This window comes from Chelonia mydas, chromosome 6 (assembly GCF_015237465.2).
Source record: "Chelonia mydas isolate rCheMyd1 chromosome 6, rCheMyd1.pri.v2, whole genome shotgun sequence".
NCBI lineage: Eukaryota > Metazoa > Chordata > Testudines > Cheloniidae > Chelonia > Chelonia mydas.
The window spans coordinates 60,715,380-60,735,358 of NC_051246.2; the positions used below are offsets into that span (position 1 = coordinate 60,715,380).

Consider the following 19,979-nt stretch of genomic DNA (forward strand, 5'->3'; position numbering starts at 1 on the left):
ACTTTTCATCAAAAAGGGACAAGCAGGAGTTGGGGCTGGGGCTGGGGCTGGTCCTGAGCCTGAGAGAAGGAGAGTCACTGAGATAGCACGGACCTACCTACCACTGGGCATTCACCCCTCCACACACACAGGGTGAAGCCCTGCCCTGAGCATGCTGCACACCACAGCCCCACCCCACGTCAGAGCCTAGAGCAGTGCAACTCTTCGTAACTCTTTGGCAGCCGTGTGCAGCTTTTCAGGCCAATCAAATCTCACTGCGTGTGAATTTGCATGTCTTGGTAACTTGACTGGGCGGCTAGCTCAATGAGGAGAGACTGAGCCAGAATGGCATGTCAGTCAGAGGGGGAGCCCTGGCAGAGAGCAGTGAGGGTTGTGCAGTCCTCCCAGGTCTCTGCACCTCTCTGGGCTCCACAGGGGTATGTGCCAGTTTCGGAGTGTCTCTAGGTGACACTGCGCTCCGGTGTAGCACTAGCACAGCCCCTTTCCCCCTCCCTCTGTGCGCTGTCTGTCTTCTGGCTGCTGCAGGAGCTGTGCACAGGCACCTTGCTCTTTTTTGCTTCTGAGTTTGGCTGCTGTTGGAGGAGGCACGGAGGTCCCTGGTGACTCAGCCCTGACCCCTTCTCCCAGCAGCGGAAGAGCTGGGCTGCCCCTCTCCTGGTGGGAGCTGTGCTCTTCACGGCTGTGTTGCCTCCCTGGATCCCTGTTTCTGATCAGGACTGTTTCTTGTTCACCCTCCTCTCCTTCATCCTCCTGCCTTTGCTGGGCCAAGCGGATCTCAGCCAAGGAGCTCAGCCGTGCCTGGGTTTCCCCCATCCAGACTGTTCCTGTTTGCTTTTTGCTGACCACTCTCCAAGGGGCAGAGGAGACGGACTGAGGCTGAGCTGCAGATTTTGAGCTGCGTTAACCATCCAGCCAGGAAGCTGATAAATAAGATTGGCAAAAAGTTGGACTGTTTTTTTTTTCTTCCCAGGAAACTCAAGCCACCCCAGGAACCTCACTGGGGCCTAGAGAGGGAAGTGGGGTGCAGCATCACCGTGGGGCTGGACTGAGCGTACCAGGCAGCGTGCACAGAAGGAGCAGGACTCTTCTGGGAAGGTGTCCAGTTGGATATTCATATCACCGCTGGGAATGGCTGAAGCACCCCGTAGCTGGAGAGGCTGCGTGTCAGCCAGGGAGGATGGGGGAACCAAGGGAAACCCCCAAGGGGCAGCAAGAGAAGGGAGTGTAGGACTGATGCCTCCTGCAGGCCTCCAACTGTACCAGGACTTGGACCCTCAACTGGACGAGATGAGAGGAGTCAGAGTGGCAGACAGCCCAGCTGCAAGGGCACAGATGGAGGAGCAGTTCCTGAACCTGGCCTTCAGAAAGCAGGTGTCCTACAGGTAGGAGCCTCCCCCTCTCTGCACCACTTTGGGGCTAATGCAAACCTAGTGATGGAGCTTCCCCGGCCAGTCCTGGGAACCTTCACGGCTCCCCTGCTCCCTTCACGGCAGCAGGGAGCTGCAAAATAGTGTCAGCCCTTCACTGCAGGAGCATGTGGGACCTTCTACGCAACAGAAGCTTCTTTTCCCATCCCTGATTCCTGAGGTCATCTCCTGGGGTAACAGAGAGATGTGCTTGTGCCCTAATGTACATGACTCTGGGGGCACCTGCTGACCCCCCCTCACTGACCCATGTCTACGTGGGGTTATTTTACACAAGAGGCTGTGGGAGCTGAGCCCTGGTGTACCTGTCCCATTGAGGGACCTTGTTCCAAACTGCTGTGGGTGGGGAGAGTCACCTCTGCCAAGAGAGAGGGTGGTGGTGAGGGGGGTCTCTTGGTTCAATAGCTGGTAACCTGTATTCTCACTGACCTGGGCCTTTCGGCTCTTTCCTCCATCATGCTTGTCACTTTAAATTTCCCCCAAAGTCTGGTACTAGGGCCAGGCTGCTACTTGCCCCAGACTTTCTGGCCCCTGTGCCTCTGTCTGACCGCAGCAATCCTGGGAAGTACAGATCAAATAGGGGCCCCCCACAACCTCTGTCCGAGGGACTGTTTTCTCACTACTATCCCTACAGCCCCTCTCCCCCTTCTCCTCTAACTGCCCCCTCCTGCTTCCCTTCTTCTCTATCCATGGGGTTATGGCTTTTCCCAGGCCCTTCCATAGCAGGGTAGGCCCCACACATCTGCACAGCTGCCTCCTGAGGACACTGGAATGGCCTTGGCAGTTGCTTTGCCCTCCATGGTGCCATTTTCCTCCCTCTCCTCGTTGTTGGGCTCTCCTGGTCTGAGCTGAGAAATTGTTCTTCCTCTCCCACTTGTCTCCCACAAGGTCAGTGGGCCTCAGCTGCAGCCAGCCTGGGAGCTCAAAACCCCTGAGCAGTGATAGGGCGCTGAGGGAGCTGATGCTGGTTCTCTAGGTCTGGCCTGGGAAACCTTCTGAGGCACGTTGTTGCAAAGGGACCCAATGTGGAATGATTTGCTCCCTGCATGGCTCTTCTTCCATTGAGTTTGCTCTGCCCCCCATTCCCCCATCCTCTACACCCAAGAAAAGTTATCTGGGGGGGAGGGATGGCGTTCTTGCTACTCTTCATGACCCCTAATGAGGCTGCCCACTTCTGTGAGCTGTTGCCACACACATCCCCTGTCTGGATACCTAGTTGAGTTTTTATTCCTGAGTAGCTCCAGCCTCCTGTCTAGGGTTCTGCTCATGTCTTGGTGCCTCCAGTAGCTCAGACTCCATTCTCCCTCCTCCAGGAGGTGAAGGAAGGGCTGGGGCCTGATTGTCCTCTCTCACCATTTGAACCCTGGTGTAACGCCATTGATCTCTATGCAATCGCGCCTCAGTCTTACTGGTGTAAATGAGAGGAGACACACGATCTAGCACTGCTTGCCCTGAGTAGGATGGGGCACATACAATATGGACTTTGGGATGCTTAGACGCTGTGGGATTGGGTCAAGAGGGGAAAGGCTTGCTTTCTTGTGAGCTGGCTTGGATAACCGATCCCACTGAATCCTGCATTCTCCCCTGGGCTCTGTGTGATAGATTATTCATCAGGGGGCCTGATGAGTCACAGAGTCTGCCCTGCTGCGCTCAGAGTCTAAATATCTTCTGCAAAGGAGACATGCAGAGTAGAGGGCTGGGTCCTGTGATTAGGATGCTCACTTAGGCCTGAGGCGACCTGGGTTCAGTTCTCTGCTTTGCCACAGGCTTCCTATATGACCTTGGGCAAGTCACTTGATTTCTTTGTGCCTCAGTTCCCTGTGGAGATATTAGCACTTCCCTACCTCAGAGGGATGTGATGAGGCTAAATGCGATAAAGATTGTAAGGCACTCAAATACTGCCCTAACGGGGGGGTCATGCAGGTACCTTAGAAAGACAGATAATCTGGCAACCTTCTGCTAGGAGCTGACCAAACTCAGTTGGTTGCTAGTCCCTGAGTGGGGAAAAGGGGTGTCCCAATCCTGCATGGACAGGCCCCTCCCCACGATGTTACTGGGTCTGGATCTCTGCGTCCCCCACATACTCACAAAAATGTCTTACTGGGAGGTGCAGCAGGCTGCATGGTTTGGACCATGGGGATGATTTGCCTTAGTTTGGTGCTTTGTCAGCTGCTTTAAAATGTTTCTGCCCTGCCATCAGCGAGAGTGAGGGCTTATCATGCACAGTGGAGGGCACAGAGCAGGATTTTCCTTTCTTAGCTGTTTTCCTCCAGATGTGCATGAACGGATTAGCTGGCTGCAATTATCCCAAACTCCCCAGGGGAGGAATGGAACATATTGCAACCTAATTTAATCAGCCTGGACATGTTCCAGCTCTAATATTTCTGGGGGTCACTTTCATCCGTCTATGCCAGACCTGATCTCCTTCCACCTACAGCTCTACTGATATTCCTCAATCCTGACCTGCAGAGCCCCTGCTGCTCTTCCAGTCCCGGGTCCCATACAGCTCTGCAGATGCCCCTTGTCCTGACGCCCAGCACCAGGGCGCTTTGGAAGAGACTCTGCCCGTGGTACTGAATTTTATGGTGTTTCCGTGAAGGTGACGGGTTGACAGGGCATTCAGAACTAGAGAGATCTCACTTGTACCCTGATCAGGCTTTGGACCCAGCTGCCGGGACATTATCGCCTCTCCTGTGTGGGGGTTAGGAGGAGCTGCTTATACCATCCTTGATGGCTGGCATCTGAGCAAAAACGGGATGGTGGTGCTGTGGCGGGAAAGTATCTCAAAGCAGGATGGTGCCCAAGGGGTCCTGTGAAGCCACCAGGCCTGGCTGGTCCCTAGGGACAGCGTGGAACAGGCGCGGGTATTTATTCCATTATGATACACTGGATTAAGAGGTCAGCGCTGGGTGAGGTGGGGACATGATGGAGCCTGTGGCTGCTGGCAGGCTAGAGAGCTGCAGGCAGCATGTAGCCCTTGCTTTCTTCTCCCCTATGCTCAGCCTAGACAAGGGCAGCCCTGCGTGTTGCACTTGAGCACCCCCTTTGGCCATTGCTCAGTCATGGTGTAAGAGTCGGTAGGTGCTTACCCAAGGCCTTAGATGTGGGAGGGTGCAGAGGGCTCCTGGGGTAGCTGCTGAGTGTGGACACTGCTGTGCAGCACGGTCTCCTCCGTGCGTCCAGGACCAGATTAATCTTTTGTGGGCCTGGCGCCAAACTTATTTGTGGGCCCCCCATGGGGGCAATGGAGCATGGCACGGGGGGGGGGGTTGGTCCCCAGAGTAAGGGGCCAGCCAGGGGCAATATGGCATGGCAGGGGTGGCCCCGCTCTGCCCAGCCCAGTGCGAGGGAATTATTTACAAACCAGTAGTTGCCAGACACACGATGGCCCGCCCGGCCCTGTGCTGCCAGCATGCCCCTTCCCCTCGGGAGTGGGTCCATTCCGTGCCACACAGCCCCCCCGCCCAACACCGGAACCCCCCCTTCTTTTCCCCCCGATTCCCTATGGCCAAAGCCCCCCCGGACCCGCTATGCCCAGCGCCCCCACCAGACCCTGCCACAAATGCACAGCACCCTGCACAGAACCCCCACTCCCTACTGCCCCAACACACAGCGATCTTCCCCACCCCCTCACAGCACAGCACCCACCCCAGGCGCTCCAGAGACCCACTCCCCCACGCCCTGCCTCCCGGCCCCACTCACCGGCCCTGCTGGGAGGCGACTGTGTCTGCCAGGCTGAGCCGCCAGGGCTGGTCCCAGGGCGGGAATTGCTCCGTCCGTCACCCAGCCAAGCCCCCCACACTAACTGACCAGGACTGGCCAGGCTTCTGCATCAGTCCCAGGCGGCTCAGCATCAGGGAGGCAGGTGGGACCCCATAGGTGGTAGGAAGCAGAGACTGCCCGGAGCCGGAGGTGCACTGGGCTCCGACCAGGAGGCAGAGAGAAGCTGGAGGGTGAGGCCAGGGGGCGGAGAGGAGCCCTTGGCCAGCCGGTGGGCAGGCCGAGAGAAGCAAGTGGTGGACGGGGAGGGGGGAGTCAGTGGGCTGGTGGGGTCTCAGGGCACAGTGCAAGTGGAGCAGGCCAGGGCCCCTTCTGAGCACGGGCCCGGCTCCAGGGCGCCACTGGCACCATTGTAAACCCGGCATTGCACGCATCACACCGCTCAAAGCAGATCTCATGCTATGTGGGGGTGCACTGGCCAGCTGAAAAAACGGGGTTTCTGAGCCCCTACCTGCTGGCATCACTAGCTTGCCCAGCGCCTGCTGTGGCCCCGTTAGCCAGCACGAGGGAGAGGTGACATCAGTCATTATGTAAAGGGTTTGAAATGAGAAGAAATGATATTTTAAGCCTCCGGGTATTCAGTGCCTTCCAGAAATAGCTGTGTGGTTCATGGAGTGGTGGAACGGGGGCTCAGTGCACAGATTATAGTTAGTGCTCCCCGCAGCAGGTTCGTGCCAGCCCTGCTAATGATGCTGAATTATGCCACAGCCTCACTGGCTCAGGGATAAATGCCCCCCTGGGGAAATGCCTCCGAAGCACCAGCCATTCTTGCTGCCTCTGCCACCGCGGTAGGAGGCTGAGCAGGTGCCTGATGTTAATGCCTGACTCTCTGACAGTCACTCATGCTGTGACTCTGGGCAACACTTCAGCCAAAATGGACAAAGTAAGGGACATAATGTTAGGCTCAAATCCCCTTTTATTTAGGCACTTCTGCTGAAGTGGGCTGGTTTTCCAAGGTGCGAGGCACCTGCAGCTCCCAGGCCTGGCAGCAGCAATCCGGAGTGCTTGGCCGCGGTGAGAATCAGGCCATTTACCAGATTGAGGTGCCTCATTTTAGGCCTGTACGGCTGACTGTATTGGGCCACACTCTGTCCTGCACTCACACCTAGACAAGCCCCCAAAGGGGAACCCTCCCGGGCTTACTGGCCCAGGTAGCCCTGCAGAGGAAGTGACACATTCGGATTCACCTGTTACACTGGCTGAGTCAATAATCATCCCCTCGGTGCCAGGGAATCAGAGACTCTCCCAGAAGACACATGGCAAGTGATAAAGCCCCTGGCTGCCTGAAGAGGAACATCCTCTGCTTTCCCCAGCAGAAACCTGGAGGCTGTGTGGCTGGGCTTGGGCCTGTCCCTGCTGCAGCCTCAGGGATCTCAGCAGTTTGGGTTACTCTTGTCTTTCGCACCTCCCCAGAGGTTCCCTGCAGATGCTTGGGATGCAGCTCACAGCATCAGCCTCCCTTCACCATCCCAGCCTCCCAGCTCCTGGGCTGTGCAGGCAGATGGGCATGGGCAGAGACTGGGGGTGCAGGCATGGGAGGGCATTGCCCCCCCCCCCACTGAGTACTTCACAGAGTTGATGCATGGAAGTGGGGGCTCCCAGATTTTGTCAGTTTCCCCTCACGGGCTGCGTAAGGGGAGGGCAGGAGAGCAGCTCCTGACCCTCGCGGCGGAACTCCAGCGTGGGGCCATTTCAGTTTTACTAGCCTTTAAAATAAGAGACGTGTCCCTGAAACACAGACCTCTAGACATAGGGGCCACATGCTAATCACATCGTAGCAAGTGAACATAAGATCTGAGCTGCTTCCCCAGTGTCTCAGTGTACAGCATTGACTGTGTCAAGCCCAGGAGAGTGACCAAGGGAAGGTTAAATGTGAGTGGAAGGTGCTTAGGCAGATGGGCAAAGGGGGCAGGCTTTGGCAACGGATTTGTTTGATGTGTGCATTGCATGTGCTGAAGACAATCATAATTACTGGACAGGGTCTGTTTTGTGCTGAGAAAACAGTTTACACTTGTTTTATTGAACAGCAACAAAGCCCTCCCATCCCAGGAGAACAGGGTGTATTTTGTTCTAAAAAGGTGACATAGGGAAAGAGAAAAGCTAATCTACCTGTTTTTCTGAAAGACACATATTTTGATATGTTATATAAGGATTTCATTTCAGTTTAGTAACGTCAACAACATAGTTACATGAAAGTGCTAGGTTCTGTTTATTCAATAATTTGTTTTTATGCTATGTTGATTTTTAGGTGGTAGCTGGTAAACACAGCAAATAAGTTAAAACAAAAAATGACGGGTGATTAAATAATGAATGAAAACTGCATTTGTGATTTCAAGTACACTGTAACTTAAGTACCACTAACAATCAGTAAATCCGCAGTGAGACCTATGCCTATTATTAATAGTATTAGGACCCTTTCCTCCCCCAAATATAGAAGTCAAACTACGCCTATGCAGCTGGGCCTGTTTGCACTGCATCCCAGAAAGCAAACCGCAGGGGCCCAGAGGTTAGCCAGTGTGACAGCCTGAGGCTAAGCTGTCCCCATGGCTCAGGCTTGTTGTTGCTCATGTCCTCAGGACAGGGAACATGCTGTGGCTCTTGCAAGGCCAGGAGAGCAGCAGGGCGTGAGTCCGTTTCCCTTTTCCTTCTCAACCAGCAGGGCTCCCCCTGGGCTCTGGGAGACTCCGCCAAAGGCAGCAGCCAGCTCCAGCACCGGCCACCTCAGCTGGCCCAACTGCACACTCAGCAATCCCTAGCTCTTGGCCCTCATTTGCTCTAGCAAGGCTGGGGCTAATAGGTCTCATTCCTGCCCTGCCAGACCCTCTCCTCTGGGGCTGCTTGGGCCAGTCAGCCCCTCTGTTCTATCCTGACACTCTTTGCTGACAGCCCTATGCTGCCCCTCTTGAGACAGAGCAGGGCCTGCCGCAGCAACCTCGTGCTTATTTCCTGCAGTGGTCCAACGATGAGTTCTCATCTCCTGCCCTGGTCTCCAGTGTGGCATTAGCCCCACACGGAGACTGGTAGTGCTGCAGCGTGTCTGCTCCTATGCCTGCTTTGCAGAGAATGAGGCCCCAAGGTGAATCATGGGCTGCTAATGAGGGCTGGAGCTACAGCATCATGGCTTCTCAGCAGGGCCACAGGGATGGCAGGTAGGATGCACCTGATGCTTCTCACAGGCTGTGCCAGGGAGCTAAATATAACCCAGAGCAGTGGGAGGGGGCTGCTTTGCAATGTAAATAGCGCGGGGGGGAGAGAGCTCTATGGCAGCCTGCTTCACATGCAAAGGGCGGAGTGGAGCCAGGAAGAGCCAGCAAGACCTGCAGAGAAGAGGGAATCTGGAAAGCCAGGGGAGCTGGTTGCATCTGCACCTCTGCCCTCATTCAGTTGTGGCTGGCTCCTGTGCAGCCCAGGGGTTCCAGTTCATTCATTAGCTGCTCTGCTTGCTACGTTGCAGAGAAAAACTATTGAAACAGAGGGGTAAATCCAAGGCATCCAAACCCCACAGCGGGCAGCTGACACCAGGATGCTGAGCACAGGAGAGAAACTCTGCCCTGCTCCACTTCTGAGATGCAGCCCATTTGTAAACCACTCCTGCTGAGCCACTGCCTAATGGCCCCTTTGCAGTTGCTGTGGGATAGACAGATTAAAGGAGCTGCATAGGGCCCTCAGGAGTGTACTCCCAATGGACAAGACCTTTTGCAGGAGCTGCAGAGATGGTTATGAGCTGTGGCAAAAGCCCTTGGGAACAGGATTGGGCTGGGGACAGGAGGAAGTGTGGCCGGGCTGTTCTTGCACCCTGGATTCTCCCCAGAAGCTGCAAGGCACCCAGGCACCTGGGCAGGAGTTAGGGCTCCTGGCAGCCCAAGTGCCTCCACTTTACTCTGTGCCAGGCTGTGTGCCAGCCTGAATGTGCCAGCAGTCAGACAAACTACTCCCAGATGCTGTGTACTTGCAGGTGACATCATCTACCTATGGAGGGGACATTTCCCCTTGATCTGAAGTAAGGCCTGGGCTGAAATCAGAATAGGAGCTGCATCTGCATGGTCAACACACTAATTCCTGTAGCCTCAGCTAGCACATGTTACTGCTCCCTGTATGGGTAACAGGCAGGTAAAGTAAAGGCTTATCCAGACCATTATCTGTTATAAGTGCATGGGATGTGCAGGGTTGGGTTTTATTAATTCATAAAGTTAAAGTCAGCAGAACCTGGCCCTTTGTAAACTATCCCATGTTTACACTGAGCCCAATGAACTCCCTTCCCCATCAATTACAAGGTGGTCTAAATCTCTCTCCTTGACTCTGCTGGCTGCATTAGGAACATAATATAATAGCTATCTGAGTAAGGCGGTGCACACCACTGTCCTCTTGTGGATGGAAATATGACTGCTCAGTTGTGTGTCATAGGTAAACAGGTAATGGAGATTCTTCTTTAGCCCATGTGACTTATGGAGCAGGAGCCCCTGAGCTCTGCCCCTGCTGCTCTTTGAGAGTCTCTGAGTGGTCTTGCTGTGCAGCTCGTCGACTGTCATGAAGTCCTGGGTAGCTCAACACCGAGCAGAATGCTGGAGCCGCTGTCATTGAGTGTGGGTGTGAGGAAATGAGGTGCAAGAGCACATCAAGTGCACCAGCTGCCAGCAGGGGGGCCGTGTGCGCAAGGGGTGAACAGCTTCTTCCAGCTCAGCCTCTCCCCTGAATCCTGTCTGCTAGCCTTTCAATCACATTAATCGGCTGCACAGAACCACGTAATCAAATTCCCAATTATTCCCACTAAGCTGTGCCTGCAGCTCTTTGACAGAGCCATCCATCTCTGCTTCCCTCTGTGCATCTGGGAGAAAGGGAGTGCTGCTGGAAGAGGTGACGCTCACCAGCACTGCTGTGGCAAAGCTCACGCTTCTGGAGTCCCAGCTGGGTACCGCTGTGGGGAAGCTCCCGCTGCCAGAGTCTCAGCTACGCTCTGACAGGAAGTCCTGGGTAAACTGTTTGCTCCCTGTAGTTCAGATCTCTGAAGAGTTTGGGGAGGTGTCCCTGACTCTCTGTGTTTCCCTGGTTCCACATGGGTAGATGGATTCACTTGCTAATGTGTTCTCCTTCCACCTGCCCTGCTCTAGCTGAATCCTGTCCGTGGGACTGAGGAAGTGGAAAAAATCCAGCCTGTGCTATGTGTCAGGGACTCACTTGGCACATTTACTGCCACTCCTTCTCTGGAGCTCAGTCAGCTTTTTGACCAAGAGTTTGTTCCCCTCTCGGGAGCTGCATAGGGCTAGGCAGGTGCTTCCTGGGCTCAGCAGTCTGAGAGCTCCCAGGCAGGGGCCTCATTTCAGAAAAATGTTGTGGCAAAGTTGTGTCAGAATACAGAACATACGTGATATTCTAGCCTGAAAAGGTGGGAGCAGTGGAAGAGCGTATAGACCTATGAAAAGTCTGGGGGAGGGCAACTCCCATTGGAAACGAGGCCCCTGCTCCCAAATGCATGGGGCAGGAACTGACAGCCCCATTTCCTCCATGTAGGCGCAGGCTGTTTCACACTGAGTGTAGCGCAGGCCCTGGCTTGGGAACGGCTGGCATGCATGAGTTAAGTTGCTCTAAGAGGCAGGTGTGAAGCAAAGAGCTCACTAGGGCTGGCATATGTTGATTCCCTGTCCTCAGCCCTTCCTGCTGCTGGTCACGGTGCAGCCCAGCTTTGGGAATGCAGCAGCTTCAGCCTGATGGGAGGAGGTGTGGTGTGAGTGTGGGTCAGCCTTTCCAGGGAGTCTCCTCTTTCCAGCAGCACCATCCGCTCTGCACCCAGGGAGTTAGGGGGCTGCTTGATTTTCTTGAGCGATCCCCCTTCCCACCAGGCTGTACCCTGCCCCGGGCTTGGTGGTTGCTGTAGCTCTAGGGGCTCAGCTCCCAGCCAGGGCTGCAGAACTGAGGAGGGGCAAGCAAGGCTCCAGAGGTGGCCATAGGTGCTGGAACTAGAGGAGCTGGCTTGAAGTGGTTTCCATCATATACAGGGTTTACAGTTGGTTCAATGGCTCTCAGCACCCCCACTATACAAATTGTCCCAACCCTCCTGGAGGCGGCGGGCTGCAACCAAGCCTGGCTGCGTGGAGGGCAGGTACGTGCCATTCCTACCACCCTGCTCTAGCCCGGTCCTCCTCTCTTCCCTCCAGGACGCGTTCTCTGTGCACACTCAGTACGTGTGCAATGCAGCGGAGAACCTTGTGCCATCTGCTGGCAGGCTTCTGGAAGCACAAGTACCATGCTGGCTGGCCGGGGAGCGCTGGGGCAAAGAGATCCCATCTCAGGGCTGCTACGAACTGCCCTGGGTCTGCTGCTTGCCTGCCAGGCTAGGTGTGGACACGGCCAGCTGCATGGTAGGGGAGAGTCAGTTAGCAATTTCAGGTCCTCCCGCACGGGTGTTAGTGACACAGGGATACAGCCTGTCTGTGCTTCCCTGAGTTTTCTGATGGCAATGTCTGTGAGGGAGTGACAGGGGCAATGATCATCCCAAATCCGGGGCAGAGCAGGTTGGCGTACAATTCCTGGTTCTTTTACCCTTGTAACCCTCATTCAGCAAGTCTGGGCTGTGTTAAACCTCTGGACCTGCCTGGTGTGATCTAGGTTTCCTGAAGCCTGAGCAGACTGACCAGGCTGCCTCCGCTCCTGTACTGTTACCAAAGACTGGCCCAGAGACTCCTTTCTATCATTTATACTACGCCTCGTGTATGCTGGGGCAGGACTTTGGAAGTTCAGAGAGTCTTTCTTGAGGGGATACACATGCAATGTGAATGGGATCCAGTGAGGGACCTTGCTGGAGCATGTTTGTGTTTCCATTAACCTGCCACAGTACATTAGGAACAGGTCGCAAAAGTGCCCAGCATTTCCCTGGAGTTATGCAGCCTCAGTAAGTAGGAGCTGCTGGAGGCTATAAAATGTACAGGGAAAGCAGGCTTGTGTTAGCCCTACCATCTAGTTTGTAATGAAAGAGGGGGAATGGGAGGGGGAGGTTACAGAAATGTGAAAGTCTCAAAGAATAGGGGGTTCCTTTGTGTGGCAAGGTCTTGATCAGTGGAACTGGAGTCAGAGGGCCAGTGTTCCTTGGATAGTGTCTGTAATGGCCAGGGGAATTATCATTCCAAATTCTGGGTCAGAGGCTGACATGCAGTGCTTGGCTCTTCCACCTTTACTCCTGAGGGCATCCTGAGCCAAAAAATTAAAAATTCTGCACACAGTATTTTAAAATTCTGCACATTTTATTTGCCAAATAAACGTGGAGGCTCCAGCATGGCATTGAGGAGCACAGGCCACTGGCTGCACAGAGGTGGGAGATCACTGTGCAGCTCCCCTGCCACCCTGGACACAGACTCAGTGGGGAGGCTGAACCCAACCCTGACACAGCACAAGGACTGGGCCTGCCCCAGAAACACGCCCCCTCCTCCGTGCCAGGTGCACCAGGTGTGGGCAGGAGGAGTCATCAAGTCAGGATCCTTAGTGTGGGGGGATCCCGCTGTGGGTTGAGAGGGTTCTGTGTGGGGTAATCTGGGTGTGGGCAGCTCAATGGGGGATCCAGGTGCGGGGTGGATCTGGATGCACAGGGACTTATTGGGGGGTTCTGGGTGCAACGGTAATGGGACTGTGCAGGGGGGTCCAGGTGAAGGTGGTTGGGGCTCAGCGGGGGGGGAGGTCTGGATGTGTGTGAGGGGATAGAGCTTGGCAGGGGGGTCTGGGTGTGGGAGGTTCCCGGGGTTCCAGGTGCTGGGGGAGTGTGGCTTAGTGTGGTGGGGATCCAGGTGCAACTGATTGGGGCTCGGTGGGGTGGTGATCTGAGTGCGGGTGGTTCGTCAGGGTTGTCCAGGTGCTGGAGGAGTGGGGCTCATCGTGGAGGTTCTGAGTGTGGGGGGGTAGGGGTGAGGATCGGCAGGAGGGTCTGGGTATGAGGGGTTCTGGCTGCACAGGGGTTAGGTGGATGCGGGAGCAGCTTCCTGTACAGGGATCCCTCTCCCTGAAGCTGAGGAGCGACGGGTGCAGGAATCAGGGTGGTGGTGGTGGTGGGGAGTTTGCAGAGCTTCCTGCAGCTGGGGGAGAAATCTGGGGGTGGGGGAAGAGGAAATCCCGTCCTCCCCAGCTCAGCCAGGACTAGCAGCTGAGCCAAGCAGGGTAGGGAGCTGAGTCTTCCCCAGTCCTGCTGCCTGCACCACAGTGATTTACCTCTCTGCCAGGTGCCCTGGATACCCGAAACATATTGCTGGGGAGGGTCGCATGACCACTCTTGTGGCTTCCCCTTGCTTCCCTGTCAGAAAGTCATTTTTCTGTGGGGAAGCAAAGAAATCTGTGGGGGACAAATTCTGCATGTGCGCAGTGGCACAGAATTCCCCCAGGAGTACACCTTGTAACTGTATTCAGCAAGTATGGGCTGTGTTGAGCCTCTGGGCATGTCTGGTGAGATCTAAAAGTTTCCTAAAGCTTGAGCAGATTCAAACTAAGCTGAGTATCCATGTGCTTGTAAAAGTGATCATTCTTGTCTAGCTCCCACCACATTACACCGAGCGGTCTCGCTTTTCCCTGCTGACGCAGGTGCTGGCTATGAGTTTAGGTATGTTCAGTCATCATAATAGACATGTTCAGACATATCAGTCTCATAACAGAATGTGCTTCTGCCATTTCCACAAGGTCTGTAGCTTGTTTACCCGGCTTCCTTCTCAACTGCCTACGCTACTGTAATGATGTTGGCTTTGGTGGGACCCATTGAGAGTACCAATTCAGGACAAATTGCTTAAAGCAGGGCAGTTACAGCCCAAGGCTGGGGTTCCTTTGCACGTCAAGGCAAACCAAACCAGCCAAACAGAGAAGACTTTGGTTTTACCCCACTGGCTAACCACAAGTCACACAAGCAATTTCCTTAGACACTCCAGTTTTCCAGTATCACCACCAGTGCTACTCATTATGGGGATGAATGGTTATGAAAACCAATACCCCAGTAAAAGAAAAAAGGTTCTCCCGATCCCAAAGGACCAAGCCCCTGACCCAATTCAATATGCAAATTAGATCTTACCCACAAATCATGCTGTTGCCAATCCTTTAGAATCTAAAATCTAAAGGTTTATTCATAAAAGGAAAAAGATATAGATGAGAGCTAGAGCTGGTTAAATGGAATCAATTACATAGAATAATGGCAAAGTTCTTGGTTCAGGCTTGTAGCAGCGATGGAATAAACTGCAGGTTCAAATCAAGTCTCTGGAGTACATCCACAGCTGGGATGGGTCATTCAGTCCTTTGTTCAGAGCTTCAGTTTGTAGCAAAGTCCCTCCAGAGGCAAGAAGCAGGACTGAAGACAAGATGGAGATGAGGCATCAGCCTTTTATAGTCTCTTGCCATGTGGTCTTTGCTTTCTTTGTCCTAAGGACACCCTATCCAGCACATGGCATAGAAAAACCTTAGAGTTCGGTCCACAGGCGGGTCCCTGCATACCTTGCTGAGTCACAAGGTGTGTCTGCCGTCTCTCAATGGGTCAGTTGTATGGCTGATGGTCCTTAATGGGCTATCAAGCAGGGTAGGCAGAGCTGACACCAACTTGTCTGGGGTATCACCCAGAAGCATAGCATAAGTTTGAAATACAGACAGTATAGAGCCAATATTCATAACTTCAGCTACAAAAACAATACACATATACAGATAGCATAATTATAACCAGCAAATCATAACCGTCCCACGACAACCTTTGCACAATATTTGCTGTAAATATATAACAGTGGTTGCAACAGTGATCTATACGGTTATAGATTCTGTCAGTAACGTCACACTGCCACTGCCAGAGACCGGCTCAGTGTTAGTTAGTGCTGTTTTGGAGTGAGAATGGGGTAGCTGCAATAAGACGGATTGAGTAGCTGTGCTTGTGACAGCTATGAGTTTTTCTGTGTACTGTCCCTTTAAATACCTCAGGTCTCTCTCTGCCTGTCTTGAGCAGCTGCCATTTTATATGACTGTATGATGGGGGGGAGAGAGACACCCTATACTCTGCCTTGGAGACTTTACTCTTGTGCTTTCTTGTTTTGTTGGTCCGTTAATTTGTGGTGAAATTTACTGGATCTGAAAGGTGCTGGGATCCCACTGGTGGGTGCGATATAAGAACCTGGATAGATGAAATGTTCCCAAGCATGGGGAATACAACTGTCCCTACAGCATGTATTGTGGGCCACCTACTGTGTCTCAGTTAATCCTGAGTCCAGGCAGGCGGTGACCTGGGGTGCCATTCAGTGCATTTGCTACTGAGGCTGCCTCTTTTGGGGTGTCTGGCTGATCTGAGGTGCTTTGCCCTTTCTCTGTCCCAGAGTCCTGTGTACCAGGGCTTGTTTCCTCTTGCCGGATGGAGTAGAGGCTTCTCTGGACAGGCTTCTGGGCATCCCAGCTCTGCAAAGGAACTTAGCTTATGGTGTGGGCTGTCCGGTGCTGGAGCATTGTTTAGCGAGGTGAAGCAACAGCTTTAGCTGCACTTTCAGGAAGTGCAGAAAGAGGAACCAGGTGAAGAGAATGAACAAAGCCAGTAGTCCCCTACGATTCTGATGGCAGAGAGCTGGCAAGAACCTGCCCGTGGAATGACTCCAAAACTCAACCACAGGGGGAAGCAGGAGAGTGAACCCAGGCTGCTGTGAGGAGCACCTGCCTGCACTGCAGCAGATGTGGCGGCACCAGTCATGGGACGTCCCCCAAAGCCTACCAGAGGCCACAGATACAAGGTACCCACTGTGCCTGGGTCTCTGCTCATTTTCTCTTGCTTGCTGGGCTGATGCCCTCTGCTTCTAGTGCTGACAGCAGCCACTTATATCCTACCTTGAGGGGGAAGGTTTCTTTGGGGCTTGCCGTGTTCCCAGATCCTTGCCTGTAATCCCCTTCCCTTATCCCAATGCCTGTGGTCGGGTATTGAGATTTCCTGGCTCTAACATTCAATGGGTGTCTACCTATGTAGTCAGTTTGTTCCTGCATCTGATTCCATTAGCACATGGAGCATGTCGTGTGTCCTGCTGGGAAAGGGGTGGGGGAGAGGGTCATAAGACTGTCTGCCCTTCCCCCCCCCCCCCCCCGAGTCTGTTGGAAATGGGTTGTGGATGAGGCTCCTTAACTTCTGCCTGGAAAAGGTTGTGGGGACACCCAGGACTAAGCATTTCCTGGGGGTGCCTGGCCCACAATGACAAACCCACCCCTCACCCTCATCTCTAGCAGGGGATCTTCCCCTTCCAGCCTTTACACACTGAGCCCTCAGCCTGACTTTGCCTAATTCAGGGAGAGACACTGAGCTCACAGGGCCCTACCTCACTTCCAAAGTTACTTTCTTTCTGTGCAAAAAGGATTGGCAGCTCCCATTGCCAGGAAACAGGTTTCCTTGGTGAAATCAAAATCTCCATTATTAAACCTAACTCTAAAACCTCGGTTTCAGAGTAGCAGCCGTGTTAGTCTGTATTCGCAAAAATAAAAGGAGGACTTGTGGCACCTTAGAGACTAACAACCTCGGTGTGTCCTCAGGGATGTTGATCTACGGAGCAGGCCAGCACGTTTAAAGCTTTTGATTAGGGCTGTTGATTAATCGCAGTTAACTCACACAATTAACTTAAAAAAATTAATGGTGATTAATCGCACAGTTAAACAATTGAATACCAATTGAAATGTATTAAATATTTTGGATGTTTTTCTACCTTTTCAAATATATTGATTTCTGTTACAACACAGAATACAAAGTGTACACTGCTCACGTTATATTATTATTTTTATTACAAATATTTGCACTGTAAAATGATAAATAAAATAAAACTTGTTTGTCTTAGCGATTGGGTTAACAAGAAGTAGGACTGAGTTGACTTGTAACCTCTAAAGTTTTACATTGTTTTGCTTTTGAGTGCAGTTATGTAACAAAAAAAATCTACATTTGTGAGTTACACTTTCACAATAAAGAGATTGCACTGGAGTACTTGTCTGAGGTGAATTGAAAAATACTATTTCTTTTGTTTTGTTACAGTGGAAATATTTGTGATAAAAAATAAATATAAAGAGAGGACTGTACACTTTTTATTCTGTGTTGTAACTGAAATCAATATATTTGAAAATGTAGAAAACATCCAAAAATATTTAAATAAATGGTATTCTTTATTGTTTAACAGTGCGATTAATCACGATTAATTTTTTTAATTGCTTGACAGCCCTACTTTCTATTTCAAAGTCCATGAGGAAAACATTTGAGCACAGGGGAGAAAATAGAAAGACCTTCGACGTGTGGAATAAGCTTGACGCTGACTTGGAAATGGATAGAGGGGATTAAACCCAAGTCCACTGTACAACCCTATCCTGGGGAGATGCTGTCTCCAGCTCTGCAGCAACCCTGCGGTCTGCGTCTGACCTTTTAGTAGCATTGCTACTGCTTGTTCTGACAGTTGAGAGTTATAGGCTTGAATTGTGGGTGTTTGAGTGAGGCAGCAAAAGGAAGGGGCTTGGAGCCTGAAAGGTTGTGGGGGTAGGAGATGCTGAGGGAGGGCAGTCTGGGGGAATGATAGTTTCTGAGGCTGCTATATGAGCTCAGCCTATGTCTCTCCCTGGGGTAAGCATTAGCTGGGCTGGTCTCTCATTCCCAACCACGAAGGAGATGGGGAGGGATTTTGACTCTGAATAAAATGCAGTGACCTGAAATCAGTAATAATGGAGAATGTAGCAAGGGGAGTTTCCAGCAAGCTCTTGGGCTGCCCTGAGATCCTGCTCCCACAAGCTTAGGTGCAGAATGGGAGGAAGCCTGTTTGGCTACTAGCCCATCCTGTGTCTGTGGTGTTGCTGCCCATTCTTCCACAGAAAACAGGAGCATGTAGCTAGGGCTGGCCAAGCAGTGGGTAATAATCCTGCATGCATAAGGCTGGAATAGGTGATGTAACAGGTCTTTCTAGCCATACAGAATAAGAGACACTGCAGTTCAGAACGTGTGCACAGGATATTGCTGGAGCTTGGTGCAAAGGGGGCAAATAGTGCTGGAGAGCAGAGCATGGTGAGTGATGTAATTTTACAGCTCCCTGTTTCTTGCAAAGATCTTGCCATTTAGCAAGTATGATATGGCCACAACATGCTGCTAGGCTAGAGAATACTGGGGGTGGGGGAATAATGCTCACTGTTTGTCACAGGAACATATTGCAGCCTGTGTGGTGGTTTGGACAAGGAAATAAGCAACCCGCCTGGCTTCTGCCTTTCCTGGAATCATCTGTCTGCTGAGGAACTTGAGAACTAATGTGTCCAGGTCTCTGTGTGGCACGTGGGGGATAAAGAGAGAAGTGGACAGGGAGCATGGGGTCGCTTTTAAGGACAGTCCCTGCCATGTCTCTGGGGCTTTCCTGAATTGCTGTGTGCCAAGGGAGGTGATTTTAGGGCCTAAACAGCTGTTGGGGACACATCCAGGGAAAATTCAGATGGTTCCTTTCGGGAGATGCACAGTCAAGAATCTGGCCTCACTTTCCCTTTGCTTTGATTTTATTATCATCGTTATGTGTATCCAGAGGCCCTAATCAGCATTGGGCATCATTGAGCTGGACACTACATTAACACAATGCTGCCCAGAAGGGCTCACAGTCCAATTTTAAACAGGATGCTACTGTGAGTGTAACAAAAGAGGGAAGGGGAAGCTCTCTTGTTTTTGAGTTTGGGCAGCAGCTTCCTGCTGAGAGAGGGAGTGTGAGCGACACTACTTTACTTCCTGAGCTGACAGGCTGAACTGGGAGGGGGCTCAGCACATACAGGTCCCTGCACTCTAAGATGCTGAACACACAGTTGAGGGGCTGGATCTCTTGAGTTTTAATTCTGGCCCTGACAATGGTGCCCTACATGATCTTGGCAGGTCTCTTCCCCTCTCTGCCTCTGTTTTCCCATCTGTAACATGGGGGACATGGTCCTGGCCCTCTTGGCAGAGGGATTGTGAGGCTTCAGGAGTTAATAGTGTCTGCAGAGAATTTTAACAATGGAAGGTTGTCACAGGGTTCCTGCCACTCACTGCTAGGGCACCTCTTTGTGGCTCGCCACTGGTTTGACACTTTGTCTTGTGGTTTCTCTGCCCTTTGTCCCAGTCTTTCATTCTGGGGCCTCTCTCATACTCCACACACTTCAGCGCTTTCTCTTCATCGCTTGGCCGTCTGGCCAGGTCATGATAGTTTTTCCCCCTTTTGGAATATCAGTCTCTGTAAACAAACTGCCTCAGGCAATCTTCAAAGTCCAGTATCTTGTCTGTGCCACTCCCGCAGTGACTGGTAAGGAACCCAGGCCCACCTTCTACACTGGGTTCCAGCCTAGGGACCCTACAATCAGCAGCTAAGATCCAGATAACTTCAGCCTTGCTGTTGTTTCCCCTAGACTTCTTCCTACTCCTTTCTCTCAATCCTGAGAGTGACCGCTGACTCTCTCCCCCTGGAGCAGCCCCTTTCTGCTCTCCTCTTCCTGCCTAGCTGGGCTTCAGATTCAATGAGGGCTGTATATCCAGCCTATACCTCACCCGATGCAGCCCATCCTGGCAGGTAGATCCTTCTGAGCCATTTTAACTCCTTCAGGGGTGGTGTGGGATGAACACCGCATCACAGAAGTACTGGATAAGTGGTAAGCACTAGTTCGTCTCCTCCTCCTCCCTTTGCTGAGTAAACACCTTGCTATGGCCCATAGGCCAATAACAGTAGTAGCCACAGGAATCAGGCATGGGGTGGCCCTTGGGACAGGTCCTGAAACATCCTTGCCCCTCCAGGTATGCTGTGAGCTGGAATGGGTTCATTTCAAAGCTACCTGCTC

The 19,979-nt window shown here is 52.6% G+C and overlaps 1 protein-coding gene across 7 annotated transcripts in view; it reads left to right on the top strand.

Moving 5' to 3' along the window:
• Positions 1 to 334: 334 nt before the first annotated feature.
• DGKZ (diacylglycerol kinase zeta) overlaps positions 335 to 19,979 on the top strand; it is a 105,950-nt gene continuing 86,305 nt past the window's right edge. Inside the window, exon 1 of one of the 7 annotated variants that reach the window (XM_043549995.1) lies at positions 335 to 1,382. In XM_043549995.1, the coding sequence (XP_043405930.1) occupies positions 1,129 to 1,382 (254 nt within the window). In that variant the 5' untranslated portion in view covers positions 335 to 1,128. Of the gene's footprint in view, positions 1,383 to 15,227; positions 15,920 to 19,979 lie in introns of those variants that run through there. The other 6 variants (XM_037900163.2, XM_043549996.1, XM_037900164.2 and 3 more) reach the window with 6 other exon arrangements.